Consider the following 19,667-nt stretch of genomic DNA (forward strand, 5'->3'; position numbering starts at 1 on the left):
TAGGGGTCGGAATTGCACCACCACAGCAGGACTACATGATCTCCAGGTGTCTGCCAGTCTCAGCCACTGAGTGATTCTGTGTGATTCTGTTACCAATTTGCCTGAAGCATGCTCAAAGAGAGTATAGAAAATCAATCCCATGACAATCAGAAAAACAGTTACACGATAAAAAATGAATTTATCAAAATATCTGTTAATATGCTTACTGAAATCAGCAAACTACTAAGCTTTCTGCAAGACAGACACCTCTCTGTCACTGCAGCAGGATAGGATGTCAATTCCTAAGTAAAATGATACTCTCAGGCAAGCAAGTAATGGGAGAAATGAAAAATTGCAGATTGGATGTAACAAAGGTAATGAGTGGCATTTAAAATATATGTGCCTATATACCCACCCATATATATGTATGTATATATTCATCTATATGTACACACACAGATATGTAGAAACATATGCATCTACACATAAAATATATAATTTATATGTGGATGTATATATGTACACATACAAGTAGGATACATGTATACAAATATAAGCACACATGGATAAAATGTTTCAATATACTGTACACTCTAAACAAATTTAAGAAAAAAGTCATCAACAGCAACAGTAATCAAAAAAACAATATCCTCTCAGCTAAGCACCAAAACTGAAACACCTACTGGGTCTACTTTTTCCCCATCACCCCCATGCTCCCCATAAACAAACACACCATGATACACTGAGAGCATGTAACTCCATTTAACATTGAAGTCACCAGATATAATTGAGGAAAAAAAAAGCACACCCCTTTGTCTCTAAGGTAACACCTCAAGACCAGTTTCCCAATACAATGGGAAACCAATAAAATTACAGAAAGTAAGCCGCACTCTTCAAGCCACAAGAAAAAGCCGTGTATGAGAAACAGTGAGGTTTTTCTTAAGTCAAAACAGAAGAGCATATCTTATTGAATTATTTCAACCACTAAATTAAGATTACAGTAGCCTTAGTAGATTTTGCTCTAAGCATTGCGAGGTTGACACTACACAAAGACCCTGCAAACTGGACTGCAGCAAGACTCAAAGATCTGACACCTTGTCTTGCCAATAATGACACTTAAAATTCATACTGTTGTTTAGGGTAGAAATAGCTCTGATGCTCATATCTGACAAGAGTATGAATTAAAGCTTCCTCCTATCCTTAGAGGGTAACATTAAATAAAACCTTTATGTCCTGCATATACCAACAGTTTAACATTAAACTGCAGCTTCCCTGAGACATAAATGGAGTAGTTACTGCCAATCCAGAAGCTATGTAACTGTGCCACAAACATTCATCACACCCACCACTTCATGTGATGTTGTTGGCTTTGTTTCACCACCATTTTTGGTGAATATGTTGGGATTCCAAGTACCTCAGATACCCCTGTTATCATGGGAATATAAGAGGGTTTGGGGTAGTAACTCAGGAAATCTCTGGATTCCATTACCTGTAGTTTAGAAATACAACACAGTGACAGGCATTATGAATTACAGCTTCTCAGAGGAATGGCATAGATACTATGAAATGTTTTACAGCACACAGCAAAGAATAACCTGAAAGTCCCAGAGCAGCAAAATAAAGGCTGAGTAGAAATCCGACTGCCTCATAATTTACAGCATGGAGGTAAACAGCAACAGCCGTTGGGGGGACAAAGGAAGAGAAAAAAAAAGCGCACAATATTGTTACAAAATAAGTGGTTGTAAAAATAAGAAATAGATTTGGACTAGAAACTAATCAAAGAATTGAAGTAGTGGCACACAGTTCCAGTAAGAACACAGGGGCAAGTAGTTCTAATTAATTTTAGAATAGAGCTCACTAGATTTGCGAACAATGTAATAATTCCTGAATACTTGTGACAGCAAGGCTCAAGTCTCAGTGAGTCCAGCAAACGTCTCCAATCTGATGTTTAGAGTTCGACCAGAGCTGTGTGCCAGTGAGACACAGACCAGCGAGTGCTCCACAGTAAATAGAAAGTTCTAAATACTGGTATTTAGCATAATTAAAAAAAAAAAAAAAAGAGTTAATCATCAGAAACAAACAGCAAGATTTAACATTCTTCAAGAACATGAAAATTGAAAGGCTACCAGAGACTCCAAAATGATCCAGAAAATCTGGACTGAATGCAAACATGAAAAATGCACAAGAAAATGCATTTCACAACTACTTCAGGAGTTTGAAATTAAACCCAGTGAGATCAAGAGTGCTTTGCAAAAATAAAGCCAGCATAGAAAGGGTACTCGAAGACATCCACTGTGCAGGACGGATCCTGTAAATACTGTCTGTTCACTGGTCTTAGAAAATTTATCTTCCAAACCTCAGAAGTATGTGACAGAGACTACTGACACTAGGTGGGATTTTCAAACATATGTGATTCTGTACGGCCAGAGTTAGACTGGACTACTTGTTCAAAATTTTGGTCCCTGCTAATTTGCTGAAAAAGACTACCCCTTTAAACAAAACAGTTTTCTTAAGTGTCTACAGATAGTTACTTCTAAACTAAAAAAACCCATGTGCTAACAAACTGACACATATACAGAATAGAGCAAGAAGCTATGATTGCACAAGAAATAGAGCATCAGACCAGTTTGCACATAGACCCTTAGAGACTTTCTTTTCCAATTGATGTTAGCATCTACTGTAAACATTTCACAGTATTACCAAGGTGTTAGCTGAAGGAGTATTCTTCTGTATCTGCCTATACTGCATATGGAAGAGGACACTAAATCAAGGAAGTGATTTTCCCTTCTTTCCTCCTCCAGACCTTGTTTCTAATAATTACAACTGTCTGTTTTCAAAAAAGAGGAGAGTGGGCAAGGCAGGCAGGCAGCAGACAGGGAGTGAGAGACAGAGCAGCGGAGAGAACACAGATTTGCAAACCAGATTGTCTTTTTCAGCTCCAAAAGTTTGAAATTGATGGAAAACTGGAGATAGTAAGGGAGATGGGGTATTTTCCATATTCTTTGGAAAGAGTTTTCTGCCAGCATTAAATAAAAACTAAGAATTCGATGTGATAGTTTTATAAAACCAGTTTTAAATAACTAAAATAATTAAATCATTATCAGTTTTAAAAAAAGGAACAAATGCTTCAAATTATGAAGTTAACACAGTTCTAAGATCTTGGCCTAAGAAGATGGGAAGATGTAAAGACTTTATTTTCTCCTCAGATTTTTTTTCTTTAATTCTGGAGTTGCTGCTTTAACTTAAGATGGCTTTTGTCTACATAGACTTTTGTTATTTTGACTTTTTTTCATTAAGAAAAAAACCTAAAAAATAGTTATAATCTATGTAGTGACACTTTTGGAAGATAATGAAAAACTTCAGTATTCTATACTACAAAAAAATACAGACTAAAGTTGTTAGTTTGTATTGCTAATAGCTGATAATGCTGCCAGAAACCATTAATTTTATAAATGCTATTTAGCATAAACCTTCTTCTTTTGTAATAGAAATGTCAACAAGAAACTTGTAGCCAAAACAGTTCATTAAGAAAGACTGGTAGACATTGAACTACAAAGGTACTGATCCAATATATACACATATAACAAGTATAACTCACATACTAGTGATATGGAAAAATATTATCACACATCCCAATACCGGATAAGTATCTAGGAAGGAAAACATTGAGAACACAGAAAAACATAAGAGACTAGTTTGCCAAGCTCTTTTTTCATAAATTTAGAAGATTGGTTGTATGGAAAAACATAAAGGAAGACTTGAAACACTTCAAAGTAAGTATGCTGTCCCCCTTTTTTGTTACCTCATGTTCAGACCTTATGTTCAAATTTATTATAATTACATATGTAAATGAGATGTCTGTAACAAGTTCTACAAGCTTGGTTGCCTTGCAGTGAATAGCAAAGAATACATTTTTGGGAAATTTTAAGTTCAATGATTTGCCTAACTTAGTCTGCAGTATCCTAAACCACAACCAATAAGCAGTAACTTTGCAAACCTTGATTACCTGACTTTAAAAAGTCTTCTTTGTTGTCCCTAGTCCTCTCAAAAGAATATATATTTCTGAGAATAATTTCAGAAGATAATAAAGCCTATTAGTTCATTGTCGATTTTCACAAATTCCAGTGACTGCCTCTTTCAATACAATTTGCCATTAAATTTGCCTGGTTTTAATGATTTTTGAAAACCCGACCATTATACTTTTTAAATATGAAAATAATAAGACGTTGCTTTTCCTGTAAAGATTTCAACAAATATTAGGACAATAGCTTAGGTCAGACACATCAAAAATCATATTTCTAGGGTTTTTTCCAAAAAAGACCTAGATACTGACTCCCTACAGTAAGATTATTTCTGCTTTGAAAGCAGAGGAGTGTCCATACCAATGGTTTCCGCATCCCAGCTGCAGCTCTTCAGGCAAAACAGTTTGAGGTGATATTGAAGGGAATATTATTTGGCTAATGCCGAAGTGATAAACACTGTGTATGCCTCAAACTACAAGTGAAAAACGGACAATTTCCTGACACTCCACTTAAAGTTACCTATTGTCTTCTGCCATTACCTTCATTTTGAGGAATTCCGTAGTCTAGTCAATTCATATAATTCATTCCATCCTTCATTTCTTTTCCATGATTCAAATAATACAGCACTAATCTTACAGATTCAGTGTAAAGAAATGCTGTGTGAGACCCAAGATAAAGCTTAAATTCCTGCACTTTAAACCTTTAGCACAAGCCTATGAAGATGTTTGCTGACTCATCAAATTTTACTGTCATTCAAAAAAGTTACAGCTAGACTTAAAGCTTTTCCAAGTTTGGGGCATTTCGCTCTGCAATTAAATGTTTACTTCACTAATCATATTGGTATTTTAATACTTTCAGTGGAGATAGGTACTCCTCTGATCCAAGGTTAATTACAGAAGTGTAATTTTTGAAGTCCATCCCTACTCAAAAACTGGCAATATACTACGAGTCAAAACATATCAGAGAGAGTGTACATAAACTGTCATTTACTGGTAGACTTCCAAAAGCTTTACATCTTGAAGAACAGAATGGTATGAAAATACACTGTTGCACAAAAATTCATCTAATGCAAGACACTGCTTTGTAAGTGGAGCAATAATCTTTTTGATAAGATTCAGACTTAAAGGTAATGAAATTGTGAAATACTTACTTAGCTGTGATCACATCACAATCCTTTTGGGAGAGTTCTTCCTGTTTCACAGCTACTTGAGACGATAAGTTACTGCATATACTGTGCAACTCTTTCATTTGTTCTCTTGTTTCTGCTAAATCAGTTTCCAAATTCTGCAAAGACAGCATTGGAAACATATTAAAGATAACATATGAGAAAGATTTTAGATCTACTATGTATGTTACCCATGTATAGAGACATAAGGATGTGCACATACATACATGCATATATTTATTTACCGTGGTCTAAGCAAATACGTATAGGTATGTGTGAATATATGATAAATGTGAACTACCAGAAAAATAAAGTTATTTGAAATTTTAGGTGGCCGCCCATTCTTACTGTAAGAAGTTTTTCTTAATTTGTTTGATGCATGTGGAAAAAGAATCCTGAATCAAATCTTTGCAACGCAATAGTACACTAACTACTTAATAGATTAAACCCTACTCCTAACAAAAACCAGCTATACAGTCATTGTTTTAAGTTCTCAAAAAAATACACAATATTGACACATGAACTAAGAACCAGGGATAGTTTCATTTTTCAGACTGTTAAATCTGCTCTGATTTTGCACTTCTAATTCAATGCAAGGAATAGTTTATTCAGAGAAAACAAAAACAAAAACAAAACACAGCATACAAGAAAACTTCTGGAAATGCTTGTTGAAAACAGTTTACACAAGCAATACTCTGCCTTCTACAGTAAGCCTTACTGTAGAAGTTAGTCAAAGTGTTAAGGTATATCTGGTAAATATAGCAGCAAGACAGCTTATTCAAGCAAGACTTCACTCTCTACATAGACTTTACTAGAGTTCTCTGGAGGTTTAGCAGCTTAGAAGCATAATTCAGTCCTTAAAGAAGCTTTATATGACTGTTCTCCCAGAGTGTTTTGAGGCAGAAATGGAAATAAAAATATTACATCAATTTCTAGAGCAGAGTCTGAAGGTACCAAGAACCTTAGACCTGCCTTGGTATTGTTAGTCAGACACAATTACTTGTTCTCAGTAGGGCAAATATTCCACAGTTCATCAATAATTTAAAATAAATACTTCCTAGTAGGATAGCATTGCTAATCTACTGCAATTTGATCCATATGTGGATAAAAATACCTAATTGCCTCTCTTTAAAATAGCATGAAAATTTCTTACACACATTTGGATGTATCAGAAGTGTACTGCAATCAAACTCTTTGAATTTGGACAAAAATTATATCCTGTTAATAACAGTAACAGTAATGTGAGGAAACAGCAAAATTCATTAGTGAATGAAGTAGGAAAACTATTTGTTTCATGATAAACCTCAGGCTATATAACTGATGTACCCAACTAATGAGTCATCATTCAATCTCAAAGGCTAGATAGCAAAATATTTTTTCCTCAGATAAAAAAACATTTCGGAATGAAAGGAGACAGTTCATTCTATCAACCTGTCAAAATACTATAGTGTAATAAGGTATTTATAACTTGCAGCCAAATAATCTTAGGGTTTCTCCTCAGTGGGTATTTTTACATATATAGTTATCATATATGTGAACAAAAATATCAATAGTTCACATTTTCTGTGAATAAATCCTATTTGTCTATATTTCACACCCCACTATAGAGTTGCTGAGGTTTTTCATGATGGAGATTTTAAAAATATCTGATTTTACCAAAGCTTAAGTCCCCATGATTCATTGCAGGAATAACTAGGCAACAAATTATTTTGTCATAAATACAACTTTGGAAGTTATACAATGGCAGGACTTAAAAATCAGGGAAAAAACTATGTTTGAGCACTTCACCCCATTTGTGAATTACGTGACTTCAGATTTTTATTTCAACTAACAAATTAATCAGTCTAACCTTTTGAACTGACTTTGAAACCCTGAATTTTTTTTAATTTTTTTTTTTTTTTTTTGAGGGATTACTGAAAGGGCAAAATGTGAAACTAGGAGCAAGGAGGGACTAGTTATGCAAATAGCTTGTATACTGAAATATCATATATTGAGGCATTTAGTAGAAATTTTGTACCCAAGTCAGAAATCCAAAATTATGAAATAACCTATGGTCTTTTAAACTCAATTTCTGAGTATGTCTGTTTTTTTAAATCACATGGAATTTATTATGTTGCCTTTTAGCCAAGAAGGTAGTTTCACCGCATAAACATGCAGACTGAAAGTTTTCTAAATATTCTCCCAATCTTGATTTTCAGATTAAAGATGATTTCAATGTACATACAGACTGTTTAGAATTTAATCTTAACATATCTTTAACATATTAAAGCAAATTAAATGCTATTTAAAACACAGTAAGTCAAAACATCTAATAATTCAGTTATATGAGAAAGAGAATACATAGTTAAAAGAAAAATACAAAAGATACTTCTTTATAACAGTACTGAAAGTGAAGCACAAAAAATAAGTCTAGTCATTATTTCTAGCCATGAAAAGTGGTGATCTTAACTAAATTAAATAGCATAATAGAATAAGAAGAGAATAACAGAATAGAATAGTAATTTAAGGCAAAATATTACAGGAATATTTTAATCATTTCAAGCCCAAGAATTAAAAACTCAGACAAAAAAATCAGGTAAAAGATGAATTTAAAAGAACTTCAAACATGAAAAACATAGAGAAGGCATGAGGTAGCATAGTTGTGCATAGATCATGGATTCACTGTGAATTAACACTAAGGTTGATGAGGTTTCATTTTATTCATCTACAGATATAGATAAAAAAACATGTACAAAATTCCCAGACTTTAGGCTGAGAGGCAAAATCGACTTTCAGAAGAAGATATCATTTCTGAATTCAAATTATTTTTATCTTTAAGTATTTTTACAACCACTTGAGAACAGTACAATTCTGTTATTGAATTTGCTCATAAATTACTTTTTAAAAGCATTTCAGGGACATGTTATATTGGGGTGTACATATTAGAACATCATCTGCAGCCCAGTATCGTGTAGTGTGATGAAGTCGTATTTGGCCTCTGTGAATAAGGAAATTATTATTCTTTATTGTTTATAAGCATCCTGTTAAGAGTCAATCTGGCATCCAGTGTGGATTCTCGAGTGTTGAGTAATGGAAATTAAAGTCGGGAACAGAGAGAGAAATTAATTCAAACAGAAACTTAAATTTTCAAGAAAATACTTACAGGAAGAGTATATGTAAAAACAGTGATGAACTACAAAAATAACTGTGTGTTTTTACAAAATGTTGATAAAAACAATGAGAAAACATATTAGTAGTTCCTAGAGATCAACAGTATCTCTTGCATATACTATTTTTAACATGCTTTTTAATCCCTGCAATAGTCTTGTGAGATAACCAACTTTACCTAGCTCTGTCCACTAGCAAAGGTGTATAGTCACTTGTCTAACATCACAGAAAAAAAAAAAAAAAAAAAAAAAAAAAAAAAAAAAGGCAGAAGCTGGCGCATCAGACTCATGGACACATGCAGGCTGGCAGAGACCTGGAGAGCTCTGCAGTCAAAGCCCCTGCCTACAGCAGGTTGAGCCAGAGGGTTCAAGCAGGCTGCTCAGGGCTTTACAAAGTTAGTGGTTGAAATCTTTTAAGGATGGAGATGACCCAACCTCCATGTAGCCCAGCTGCATTCCTGGGCTGTCCTCCTGGGGAAAAGGCGGCTTCTTACCTCCAATCTCAGCTTTTTTGTGCCTCACCCTGCTGCCACACAAAGCTTTGAAGACGAAGAGCCTGGCTGCATCTTCTCCACCCCCTCTTGTTGGTGCCAGAAGTGTTGTTGAATGGCCCCAGCGCAGAGCCACCGCTCCTACTGGCTGAACCAGCCCATCCTACAGCCTCTCCCTGCAAGAAAAAGTCTCAGGTCCCACTGTCTCACCTTCAGTCAGTTTACTGATGTCTTTCTTGTAGTGGACCCAAAAATGTCAGTATTTAGAGTACTAAGCAGAAGTACTCAAGATACTGAAGTATCGATTCCGCCCCTGGCTCTTGGAGCCTCGCCCTGCTCATGCCTCTCTAGGCACTGCTGGCCCTCACTGCTGCCTGGGTGCACAGGGCTGGCCCCGATTCAGCTTGCTGCCTGCCACTGCCCAGAGCTGTCCCCCAGAGCTGATCCCTAGCCCTGGTTCATCATTTGTCCCGGTTCAGTCTCATGTTGGCCCACTTCTGTCAAGGTCCCCCTAGATCACAGCAGAGCCCTCAAGCACATTCACTTCCCCCCAACTTGGTGTTATCTGCAAACTTGATGAGCATGCCACTGACCCTTCTTCCAGGTCACTGATAAAGATCTTAAACAAAACAGGCCCAGGATAGATCCTGCAGTACACCACTTCTTACCAGTCTGCAGGCAGAGTACAACCCATTAAACACAACTCTGAGCCCCAAATAGTTCTTTTAAACATGTTGTTGTCCACCTATCCAGCTGTAACATCCTAACTTGGGTACAAGAATACAGCAAGACAGTGTTAAAGGTCATCTTGCTAAAGTAAAGGTCAATCACATCCAAGCTCTCCTCTTGTCCACAGACTCAATCATTTTATCACAAATGACAATCTGATGGCTCAGGAACAATTCACCCTTGGTAAATTAGTGATTGTTTCTAGTCACCTTCTCCATTATGTGCTCAGAAATTTCTTCCAAATTTACTTTCTTTGTGATTTTCCCAGGGACTGAAGTGAGGCCAACAAAACTGTTCTTGGATTACCCTTTTCAGCAAGGACTTCACCTGATCTCTGCTTTTCAGAGATATGATAGGCAGCAGCCTGACAGTGACATGAGTCAACTCTCTCAGCACCCCTGGATGCAGTTCAGCTGGTCCAATGGATGTGTCAGGTTCTCTTGGGTATCTCCCAACTTACCCACTCTTAGTACCTGAAGTCTGTTGCTAGGTTCAAATACTTGGGGGAAATCTTGTTGGATAAGACTGAGGCAAAGATGACATTCAGTACTTCTGCTGTACCTATTACCTGCTGTCACTAATTCATCCTTCCTTTTCAGCAACAGGTCCCCATTTTCCTTGTTCAGCCTTATACTACTGAAGAAGTGCAAGAAACTCTTGTCATACCTGTCATCACTTGCAAGTCACAACTACACGTGGGTCACCACCATCCTCGAGTGCCCAGACAATGTTTCTGAACTCCTCCTTTGTAGCTCTCACTGTTTACACTTCCTGAATACTGCTTTCCACCATCACCCTACACGGGAGTTTAGTGATTAATTCTGTTTAGCCAAGCTGGTCTCCTGATACATTGTCCTGTACAAACTGAAGACTCTCCTCCTTAATCCCACATCTGTACTCTGCTACTTCTCCCTTCATCTTCTCAGGATCTTGGTCTTCACAGTTTCATGGTCACTATAGGCAAGGCTGCCACTGACTGTTTTTTCCTTAATCACTTCTTTCTTGTCTGTGAACAGCAGATCCACCTATGTCATTCTTAGTTGGCTCAGGGAATACCCATATCAAGAAGTTACCTCTGTCATGCTCTAGGCACCACCCTGACCTGCTTGTGATCCCACTGTGAAACACTGACACTACTTATTCCAATCCCTGGAATCAGACGGCTGTGACACACCTTTCTCTCTTCAGCATGCCTTATCAGTCAGGAAGACAGACACACTAAAATTATTCTGACTGTTTTCATTGAAGGTGTGGATAATAATGATTTTCACTGATTTATCCAATATTATTGACAATTTGAAAATTATTAAACCAGTTTAGTACACACTAAAATTTTCTCCCTCAAATATTAACAAACCATTTGATGTCCTGGGAATCGTATAATCTTTTCATCATAACCACTCCAAAGGCTTCAACTTGCAAGAACTTTACTTTTCATGTTAATAGATCTGAATGAAGCTCTTCAGTGGTCACCAAAAACACTGACTTGTTAATGGAGGAAAAAAGGTGTTTCTAGGCAAGATGTTGATTAGGTAGTTACTACACGGAATATACCAGAAGATCATGTACTTTGATCGTTTAAAGAGCACAGCATTATAAGTGTTCGTTAGCCATGTAAATAAAAAGAATCCACTAATTCGGTATGTATATAAGCAGCCATCAAACACTGATACTACCATTTTTGTGACTTATTTCTTACAGGAATTTAAAAAGAACTTGTCAATTTTCACCAGCAAGCAAGGCAAAGCATCATTTAAATAAAAGATACACTATTCTGTATAATGTATTCAATTATTTCCTTTTTCATTTTCTCATTAACAGTGAAAATAACATTTTAATAGATTATATGCAATAAGGCCTCTCACAGAGTAGAGCCCTCTGGTGGCTAGGATAAAATTATAAAACTGCAGTTAAAAGTTTAAAGTGTTCTTCCAAAACAACAAATAATGGGTCTATTGCAACAAAATTATAGTTAAATTACACACTGAGAAAAAAAAAGTGAATTATAATACTTTCATACTTTTATAATTTTACACACACATATATTTTTATCTTAAAATACACTATCTTTTATTTTTTAATGATTACATTTTAAGATGACTATTTGAAGTCAGATTCCTGCTTTGCAACATCAATTTTTAAAAAGCTGTGGGTCTTAAGTGAAGGAATGTAAATGAATGCAAGTCCCCACTGGTAGATTTGAATATATAACTTGTTATTTAAAGAAAATAACTTGTAGTGCAAATGTCTGGAGAAGTTAATTCTGAAATAACATCCAGGAGTCCATTCCACTTCATACCTTTATTCTGGTATCACTGCCAGATTTTTCTGTTTTCCATTGTGTCTCCTGCTTCCTCAGTTTCTCCAGGTCATTTAGCAGGTCAGCACAGCATGTATTTAATCCCTTATTTTCCTCCTCCAGGTTTTTTATAACCAGCCTGTTTTGCTCTTCCTTCTTCTGTGCACGCTCCTCAGTGTCCTGTAGAACAGTACCACAAGGGCCGATAAACAAAAAAAGTGAGAACTAATCAGCAAATATAAACTGTGCAGTTTTACCCTCACAGCAGCTTCTTCTATATTTGATGGCCAAGGTCACCTGTGTACTTTTATTGGCCTCTTTCATGCAGGTGGAAGGGTCATATTTTTTAGCTGGATGACAGCTTTGATGAGTACACATTTGCAAAGAGCCCATTAATTGATCAAGCTGCCTTTGATGCTGTCCCCAGCTATTTTTGAGACCCACACAGACATATCCTCCCAGACCTCAGCTTTATCAATTAATAATGCCAGTCCCATCAGAATCTAATTACAAGAAGCCACATCTTCACACTCCTACTTTCTTTGCTCCATTTCCATCATTAACTATTTATCTGAAAGTTATAAAGCTTGGATTCCTGGCTTTAAAGCATCTTCTTTGGAGTGAGTATGTGAGAAAACTGTAAGGTAAAGCAAGGCCTAGGGCAATTTTTTCCTCCAAGCTTGTCACTTTCTGTGCCACAAAGGCTGACATCGCTTACAGAACTACATCAAAGCTACAGTCTTATGAAACTATGTACAAGTCAATATACCTTAAGTTCTTGGCTTTTATCTTTAAATTTCTGGTTCAAGTTACTGAATTCATTCTTCAAACGGGCATTTTCCTCGTCGACAGCAATTTTTCTCTGTATTAAGTTGTTTATTTCCTGCTGCTGTCCTGTGATTCTCTAAGTTAAAAAAAAAAAAAAAAAAGAGGTCTGTTAATAGGCAAAAAAACCCTGCAAAATAACATGCATGTACTGGATGTCAGAACCGTGTATTTTAGACCCATGAAAGTAACAGTCTGATATATGTAGTTTATATCATCATTTTAATTTCAGTAGTACTTTAATCACACTCAAAACCGCATGACTATATGACACTAACATAAACAAAGAACTGAATATCCTGCTGCTACTAAACAAAAGCACCCATAAATGCAGAATAGAAATTATTCAGTCAAGCTTAAAGTCATTTGCAGAAGTTACATTTGTGTTTATGGATTAAGAATACATTAGAATACCATTTCACTTGCACTTTCAGCATACCAGAAATTAAGCCAAAAAGTAGCGTTCAAAATTCTCTAGAATTAATGAAAATAATGAGAATTAACTATTAAGTGAGGCAACCAAAAAGATTATGATACAAAATAGTTGTAAATAAGGAATTAAATCTAACTGAATTTGTAGTTCAAGGAAAATAATACAACTCTGTTCAACACAGACAACAATTTAGTGTACCCACACATAGTAAATTCTCACTGCCATCAAAAAAACTTCAACTTTCTGTGTTAGATACTTGCATTCTATTTTTAGGACATTGGTATTTAAAACACCCTCACTCTTAAATGCATATTAGAACTTCACATTTTTCTTCAGGATTCTGTTTTAATTCCACATACAGTTTTGTCCCTTCCCTTCATAAATCAGAATGGCATTCATTTAAAACATTTTCCTAGCAGTAACACTGTAACTGTAGTAAGAAATAGATGAAACTTTTATCTCAGGAACAAAATGCAACTGCTTTGCCTTTAATATACAAGATAAATGAAATGTGGTCAGAAATATAAAAAATTATTAGCAAGAGGATATACTTTAAGATTATTCTGCAATACTGGTGCTAACATACATTTGGGTTTTCAACCTCCAGATGGTTAAGTCTGGTTCACATGTATGTCAGGTATGAAAAAGAATGAAAATGTGCTGAGAAAAGAACATGGAAAATAATACATTTGAAGTCATATTCAACAACCACTGATTTCAAACCACTGATTTCACACCTACATATAACAAATCAGGGCAAAAAGATAGCTATGTCACTACTAAACACCAAGTAACTCAACCAAGAAACAGAGGTATTATAGGCAGCAGCCCTAAACACAAAGCAAGCTGTGCAGGTATAAGCAGGGCTTGCTCCACGTGTTGAACAATGTCAGTGCACCCACACTGCACACGAAGACTATTCACAAAATGATAAACACAGAAGAATGGGGCAATTCTAAGAGTCTAGTACTTTAAGTACCACCTCTTCCTCAAGATGTACACATTCTTCTCTCTACTCTGCAGGAAAAATTACCAATAACAAAGCAAATCTCTGCCCTTTCTGCTGTGTTATAATGTAACACCTGACAGCTAGCTTAATGGCCAATAAACTACCTTTTTCAGTATTACTGGAGTTAAAGCATATAAAAAGCATTAATTTCACATATTTGATTATGAGATCAAGGTTGGCAGAAACAATTTCTTTATGAATTATTATTAAACCACCAGTGAGCTAGTGTGACATTAAGATGTGAAAAATATATTTGAAGATCTGCAGTAAAATTTATCTATGTATCTTATGTAAATAGTCATTAAAAATATACATGACTATTTCTTTGTGTGGATTGTATCTTTCCCTCTTTTTTTTTTTTTTTTACATTTTAACAGACACCCTTGTAACTTTTTGCAAATTACTTCAAATGTCTCTCTTCTGTAGACATTTTTCCTTTTCCTACACATCACATTCCCACCTTCCTTGCAAATAGTTTTTGTTCTATTTCTTCTCCTATCACCATCTCCAAATCTTTTCTATACATCGTTCCACCACATTTTGTAAATTTATTTTACCCCTCTGACACCTACCCCTATCCACACACTGCCACAAATATAGTAACACTTCTTTAAAAATAAAAAAACACCCACCATTCCACACTACATAGCAGAAAATATTTCCAAGCAAAAACAAACTCTGCAACCAGTTCAGCATATCAGAAGGCCAATGTAATCCAGCTACCTTGTGTAGCAAATATTGGAAAAAAGCAACTGTGAACAGCTAATTTTTAGTAAATAGAATAGGAAGGCATTAAGTATATTATTTCCTCACAGTAAAAATGTCACTTTATCAAGAAAAAAAATATTTTCTTGGTTGTACCTCATACCAGTCACAGTAGAATTCAAAGAATATACAAAATTATGTACTTTCTATCAGTAGTCTTTAAAAAAAATGAAAAAGAAAGTGAATGTTGATGGAAAAAAATGGGAAAATGAGAATACTGAGATAAAAGTGAAAGAAAATATGGAAACGTTCTCATATCTTGGATTTTTGCCTCAGACAATATTAATTCCAACCAGCCAAGCAGACTAAAAAAGAAGAAAAAAAATCCCCAACCTAGCTTGTGTTTAAAAGTGGTTTTAATTGGTAATTTAAAACTAAAACCTATAGCTTACTTGTTTATTTTTTATAATATAACTAACTCCCCTACAGAGAATTATTCTACAACACTGACACTTGGAACAGACTTCAGCCAAAGTTTGCCTAATATTATACATTCATAATCATTCTTCCATTTCCTCCAAAGAAAAACTAAACCCAAATTTTATAAGAAATTTTTCTCAGACAAATAACCCAGTGCATAAAACTTCTCAGCCTAGTCCGTTATCAGCAAACATTAGGGAAGGGACATTAAGAAACCTTCTCTTAACTAAGGACTCCCCTCTTTCATATATTTTTAACTTATCAGACACCAGGCTCAATTTTCAATATTCAAAAAGCAAAATATTTGCTCTTCAGATACATTATTAAAGTTACAAAAACAATTTTTTGCTGGCAGACATTATATAGTTGCATCTTAAAAAAGGTATGAATCCACATTACCATGGAAAGCATCAGTTCCTCTGTTTGCCTGCCTCCCAGTTCCTAGGTCCTCAAAGAATTCCTGCAAGTGACTCCTTCAAGTCTTCCTCACAGCTCATTACTACTTGTTTAACATTTATCAAGACTAAGTCTGTACTTGGAGAACACCCTTAGAAATTCTACCTATCTGAAAGAGCCCATTGGCTCCAACAGTTAAACATTCACAAACACACACTCTCACAATCTCAAAGTGCAGCTCCAGCTCTTTAAGGAATCTAATTTTTGAGTACTCAAGCTACACTGGATTACTACTTAGTTTCATTATACACTGTGTGGAAACTGGTACGCATATGTATATTTGTGAAGTGGAATCAAAGATCTTTGGGTCCTGTTTGGAATGGAATGTTTTCCAGCAATTTGGAGGATGAATGGAGACGTGAAGGTATAAACGTGCAGCTAGATATTTCAAATGTTTATTCCATATTGCTGAGGTGAAACTTTTAAACTTAAATAAGCTACTTATCCTGCAAAGTATGCAGTGAAAACAGACAGATTATTCTGAATCAGGCTCGCACACTAATTACTTATCCCCACAACTGACCCCCTTAAGACTTTAAATCAATCAGAAGGTAAATACACCACATCAATCACTAAGCAGCAAACTCACCCAAGTAGTCTACAAAGTTGTCTACTGCAGCAACTGTGGAATATTATTTAGGTAAGTTATACCTACATGGAAAAAAATCCTGTTATGTTTCAAAGTATTGTTCTTGGATACCACTTTGTATGCTCTTATCTCTTCCTCTAAATGAATTGAACTTTTACTATCATATCTGCTCATTTCACATGTTTATAATAGAGGGAAAAAAACTAGGAGTATTACTTAGGAGCCGTGACTGGATAGAAATAAAGGTCATAAAGAAGAATTTCTGAGATACAGACAAATAAATTATCATTTGCCTTTGCCTGTGCAGTTGTTTTTCCACTTTGTTTCCTCAGCCTATGAATTACCTGTATAACAGGAGGAAGAGCATAAAGACTGGTTTCTTTCAGCAGAGAGTACAAGCAATGTTCCTAAAAGACTACCCTACTGTGGTAGACAAGTGAAACAGCAGAAGAAAAACCCATACCTGATCAACACATGGGGCAACCTCCCACATGAGGTTATTTTGACAGACTTCACCAGATAAAAACACTCATCAGGAATTCATCTATTCCCACAGTATCTACTGTTTTTGTCTAGACAGCATAAAAAAAAAAAACAAACAAACAGGCTAATGCTACACAAGAACAATCTCAACTTACATTCTGCATTGACTGCAGTTTTACTTGTTTGAATACAACAGGACAAAAGCAATGTTCAATGCACTTTTGCAGTTCGGTGCTCAAGAACTATAAAAAAACCTCATATAACTAAGACAAGTAGGGTACACTTCCAAAGGTTTTTCCATTGACAAACTTCCAAATACAAGAAAACTGTATTCTAGAAGTTAATTTGCTCTAATGAAAAACAAAGGAACCTGGTTTTACTTTTGTTTAGTTGGGAAGAATCAAAGGGTATCCCTCACATACTGCTGGAGCCCACAACGCTCCAGGCAACAAACAGTACATACAAAGAACGAGACACTGTGTCCTGGTGGAGCAGGTCGTTTGATATTTAAGAGGACTGTCACTCCAGAATTCATTTTTAGCCTTTCCCCTGGTATCTCTTTAGCTACAATTTCTTTTCTTTCCCTAACAATGTCAAATTGTTTACTAGCAAAAACTACTTATTTTTTAAATACCTTCATATCAATCTGCAGAGCAAGCAAAAATCACATGCTAAATCAAGACAAGAAAATGAGTTACAAAAACTACAGATCAAAACTGAAGGGGGAAAATAGTCCTTTTTTGTCTTAGTTCTGAACATCTCTTTTCATGGTAGTAGGATGTTGTAATTATCTGTCAATGTTTCAGGTGAATAGATACACAAAAAGTTTTTTAACTAATTTATATGCAGTGTAAATTCAGATACTATACTACTGTATGGAAACAGTGAAAGTGGCAACAAAAACATAACTATTTAATGCTAGAACTCTGCTTCCAAAAAGAATGAGTTCAGACACAACTAACTACCACAAGTTATGGACTGTCTGATGTTGCAAGCATAATCACTGAACTTCCAGTCTTCAGTAAAAGATTTTTTTTTTACACATTGAAATAAAAAGCATACAGAAATAACTATAAAACAACACCTGAACCTGCTAGTACCACTTTAACTGCAAATTTCTGGAGTGGAGGGAAAAACTAAAAAACCTCCGTTCATATTTCTTGCAGTTTGAAATTTGACCAGACTGCATTACTGAATCAGTATTGCATACCTGCCTCTATACAAGTTCATAAAATGTAGATAAAAGCAGGTTTTATTTCATGTCAGGAAGTTTCCTCTAATACCTGTTGATAATTTATCAAAATATCCCTAAAAACCTTTCCAGCAGAAATGCAAAGCTGACACATACATCCTTCGCTGCTGCTGCTGCTAATGATACAGAAATGCAACAACATACCTTGTTTCTGCCATTCACTGCTAAAGCATTTCACAAAACACAAACGACAAAAAACTCAAGTCTCCACACCACAGTATTAAGGATGTCCATCTAGGACTGCAATGAAGGGATATGCATTTGGTTTCCACTACCAAAAGGATCAGGGTAACAAATAAACATTATCTTCTGTGCTTTCTTCATTACATTCTTTATCAGAAGTTTTCACTGTGCAGCAGTACACTTCTAATATAACACATAAAAAAAATAAACACAAACAAAATAACCAGAACTGATGAAAAACTGAAGTATTTTCCCCCCAAGCAGTGACTTTTAATGAAATCCTGACATCTTAAGCAGAAATAGAATTTATTAAGAAATTATTTTATTCCAACTTAAATGTGAAAATATTATTCCTTCTTTTAAACTTTTCCTCAACATTTCTACTTCAACATTTATATATTTATTCTCTACCTTTCATCATCTTTTCTCCCACCAAGCAGTTAAGGGTTGACATACTACACTCCTAACTTTCTCTCCTCCCTTCCAACTTTCCTTTTTTTGTAGCAGAAATTGAGTAAGTCACTAAAAATGTGACAGTAATATTTTATAGCTTTCCTTGATTTATCTTTCTCAAATTTCTCTTTAGATTTTTTCAGCTTTATTAATCCTCATGGTTCATGTGTGCTTAACAAATAACATTCTCAGTCATATTATTAGTCCTCACAAATAAAAACACACACAAAAAATAAACTGAACAAAAGAAATCTGCCCTTTCATCTCATGACTATTCATTAGATTTTTTAATTATTTTCAGATGTAGGATGAACAGAAGTTCTATGTAAATAATTCATGAAAAGGTAAACCATATGTTATAGAAGTAATCTGCTGCATTTTGCAGTCTGTATGGTGTTCTTTCATAGTCAAAATGACACTAGTTAGTTACCCTATAAAACATGAGTTATTTTTAAATCCATACTGCTTCAAAAGTAAAACGCCAATGGTGCTATCTGATTCTACAATATCCTTCCAACGGATGCCTGTATTAGCAGTTAACTATCCAACTTAGAACTTGACTCCTAACAAGGACAGGAAAAAAAACAAGGAAAAAATAGGAACTAACATATAACGGATTAAAATGTAACCCATGCAGTAGTATTATGAGTGCACATCCCATGATTATTCTCTATTTTTCACACCTGTCTTTACACTATGACAATCTTAAATAAATTAAAACCAAAACCAACTACAAAAAGAGGGGAATCAAAGTGGGGGAGCTCACTTGATTTTCATACCACCAGAAGTTTGTTGGTTGTTCTTTATCCCACCCCATGCTTTACAGAACTCCCTGAGATTAAACAATGTAAATCATTTTTTCTGAGAAAAAAGTACAAAGCAGCAAGCAGGCATCTGCAAATCCATACCCAAAACGAATGAAAAGTTTTGAACGTCTATTTCTATCAGTAACAGATATGAAATAAAAG

At 35.3% G+C, this 19,667-nt stretch overlaps 1 protein-coding gene across 1 annotated transcript in view; it reads right to left on the bottom strand.

The window, feature by feature from the left end:
- CNTLN (centlein) overlaps positions 1 to 19,667 on the bottom strand; it is a 182,562-nt gene that overhangs the window by 140,781 nt on the left and 22,114 nt on the right. The window contains exons 5-7 of the mRNA XM_026866054.1: positions 12,601 to 12,735; positions 11,832 to 12,011; positions 5,152 to 5,285 (exon numbers count right to left, since the gene is read on the bottom strand). Coding sequence (XP_026721855.1) covers positions 5,152 to 5,285; positions 11,832 to 12,011; positions 12,601 to 12,735 — 449 coding nt within the window. The remainder of the gene's footprint in view (positions 1 to 5,151; positions 5,286 to 11,831; positions 12,012 to 12,600; positions 12,736 to 19,667) is intronic.

The sequence above is a fragment of the Athene cunicularia genome, assembly GCF_003259725.1.
Source record: "Athene cunicularia isolate RWA chromosome Z unlocalized genomic scaffold, athCun1 chrZ_part2, whole genome shotgun sequence".
Classification (NCBI taxonomy): Eukaryota; Metazoa; Chordata; class Aves; order Strigiformes; family Strigidae; genus Athene; species Athene cunicularia.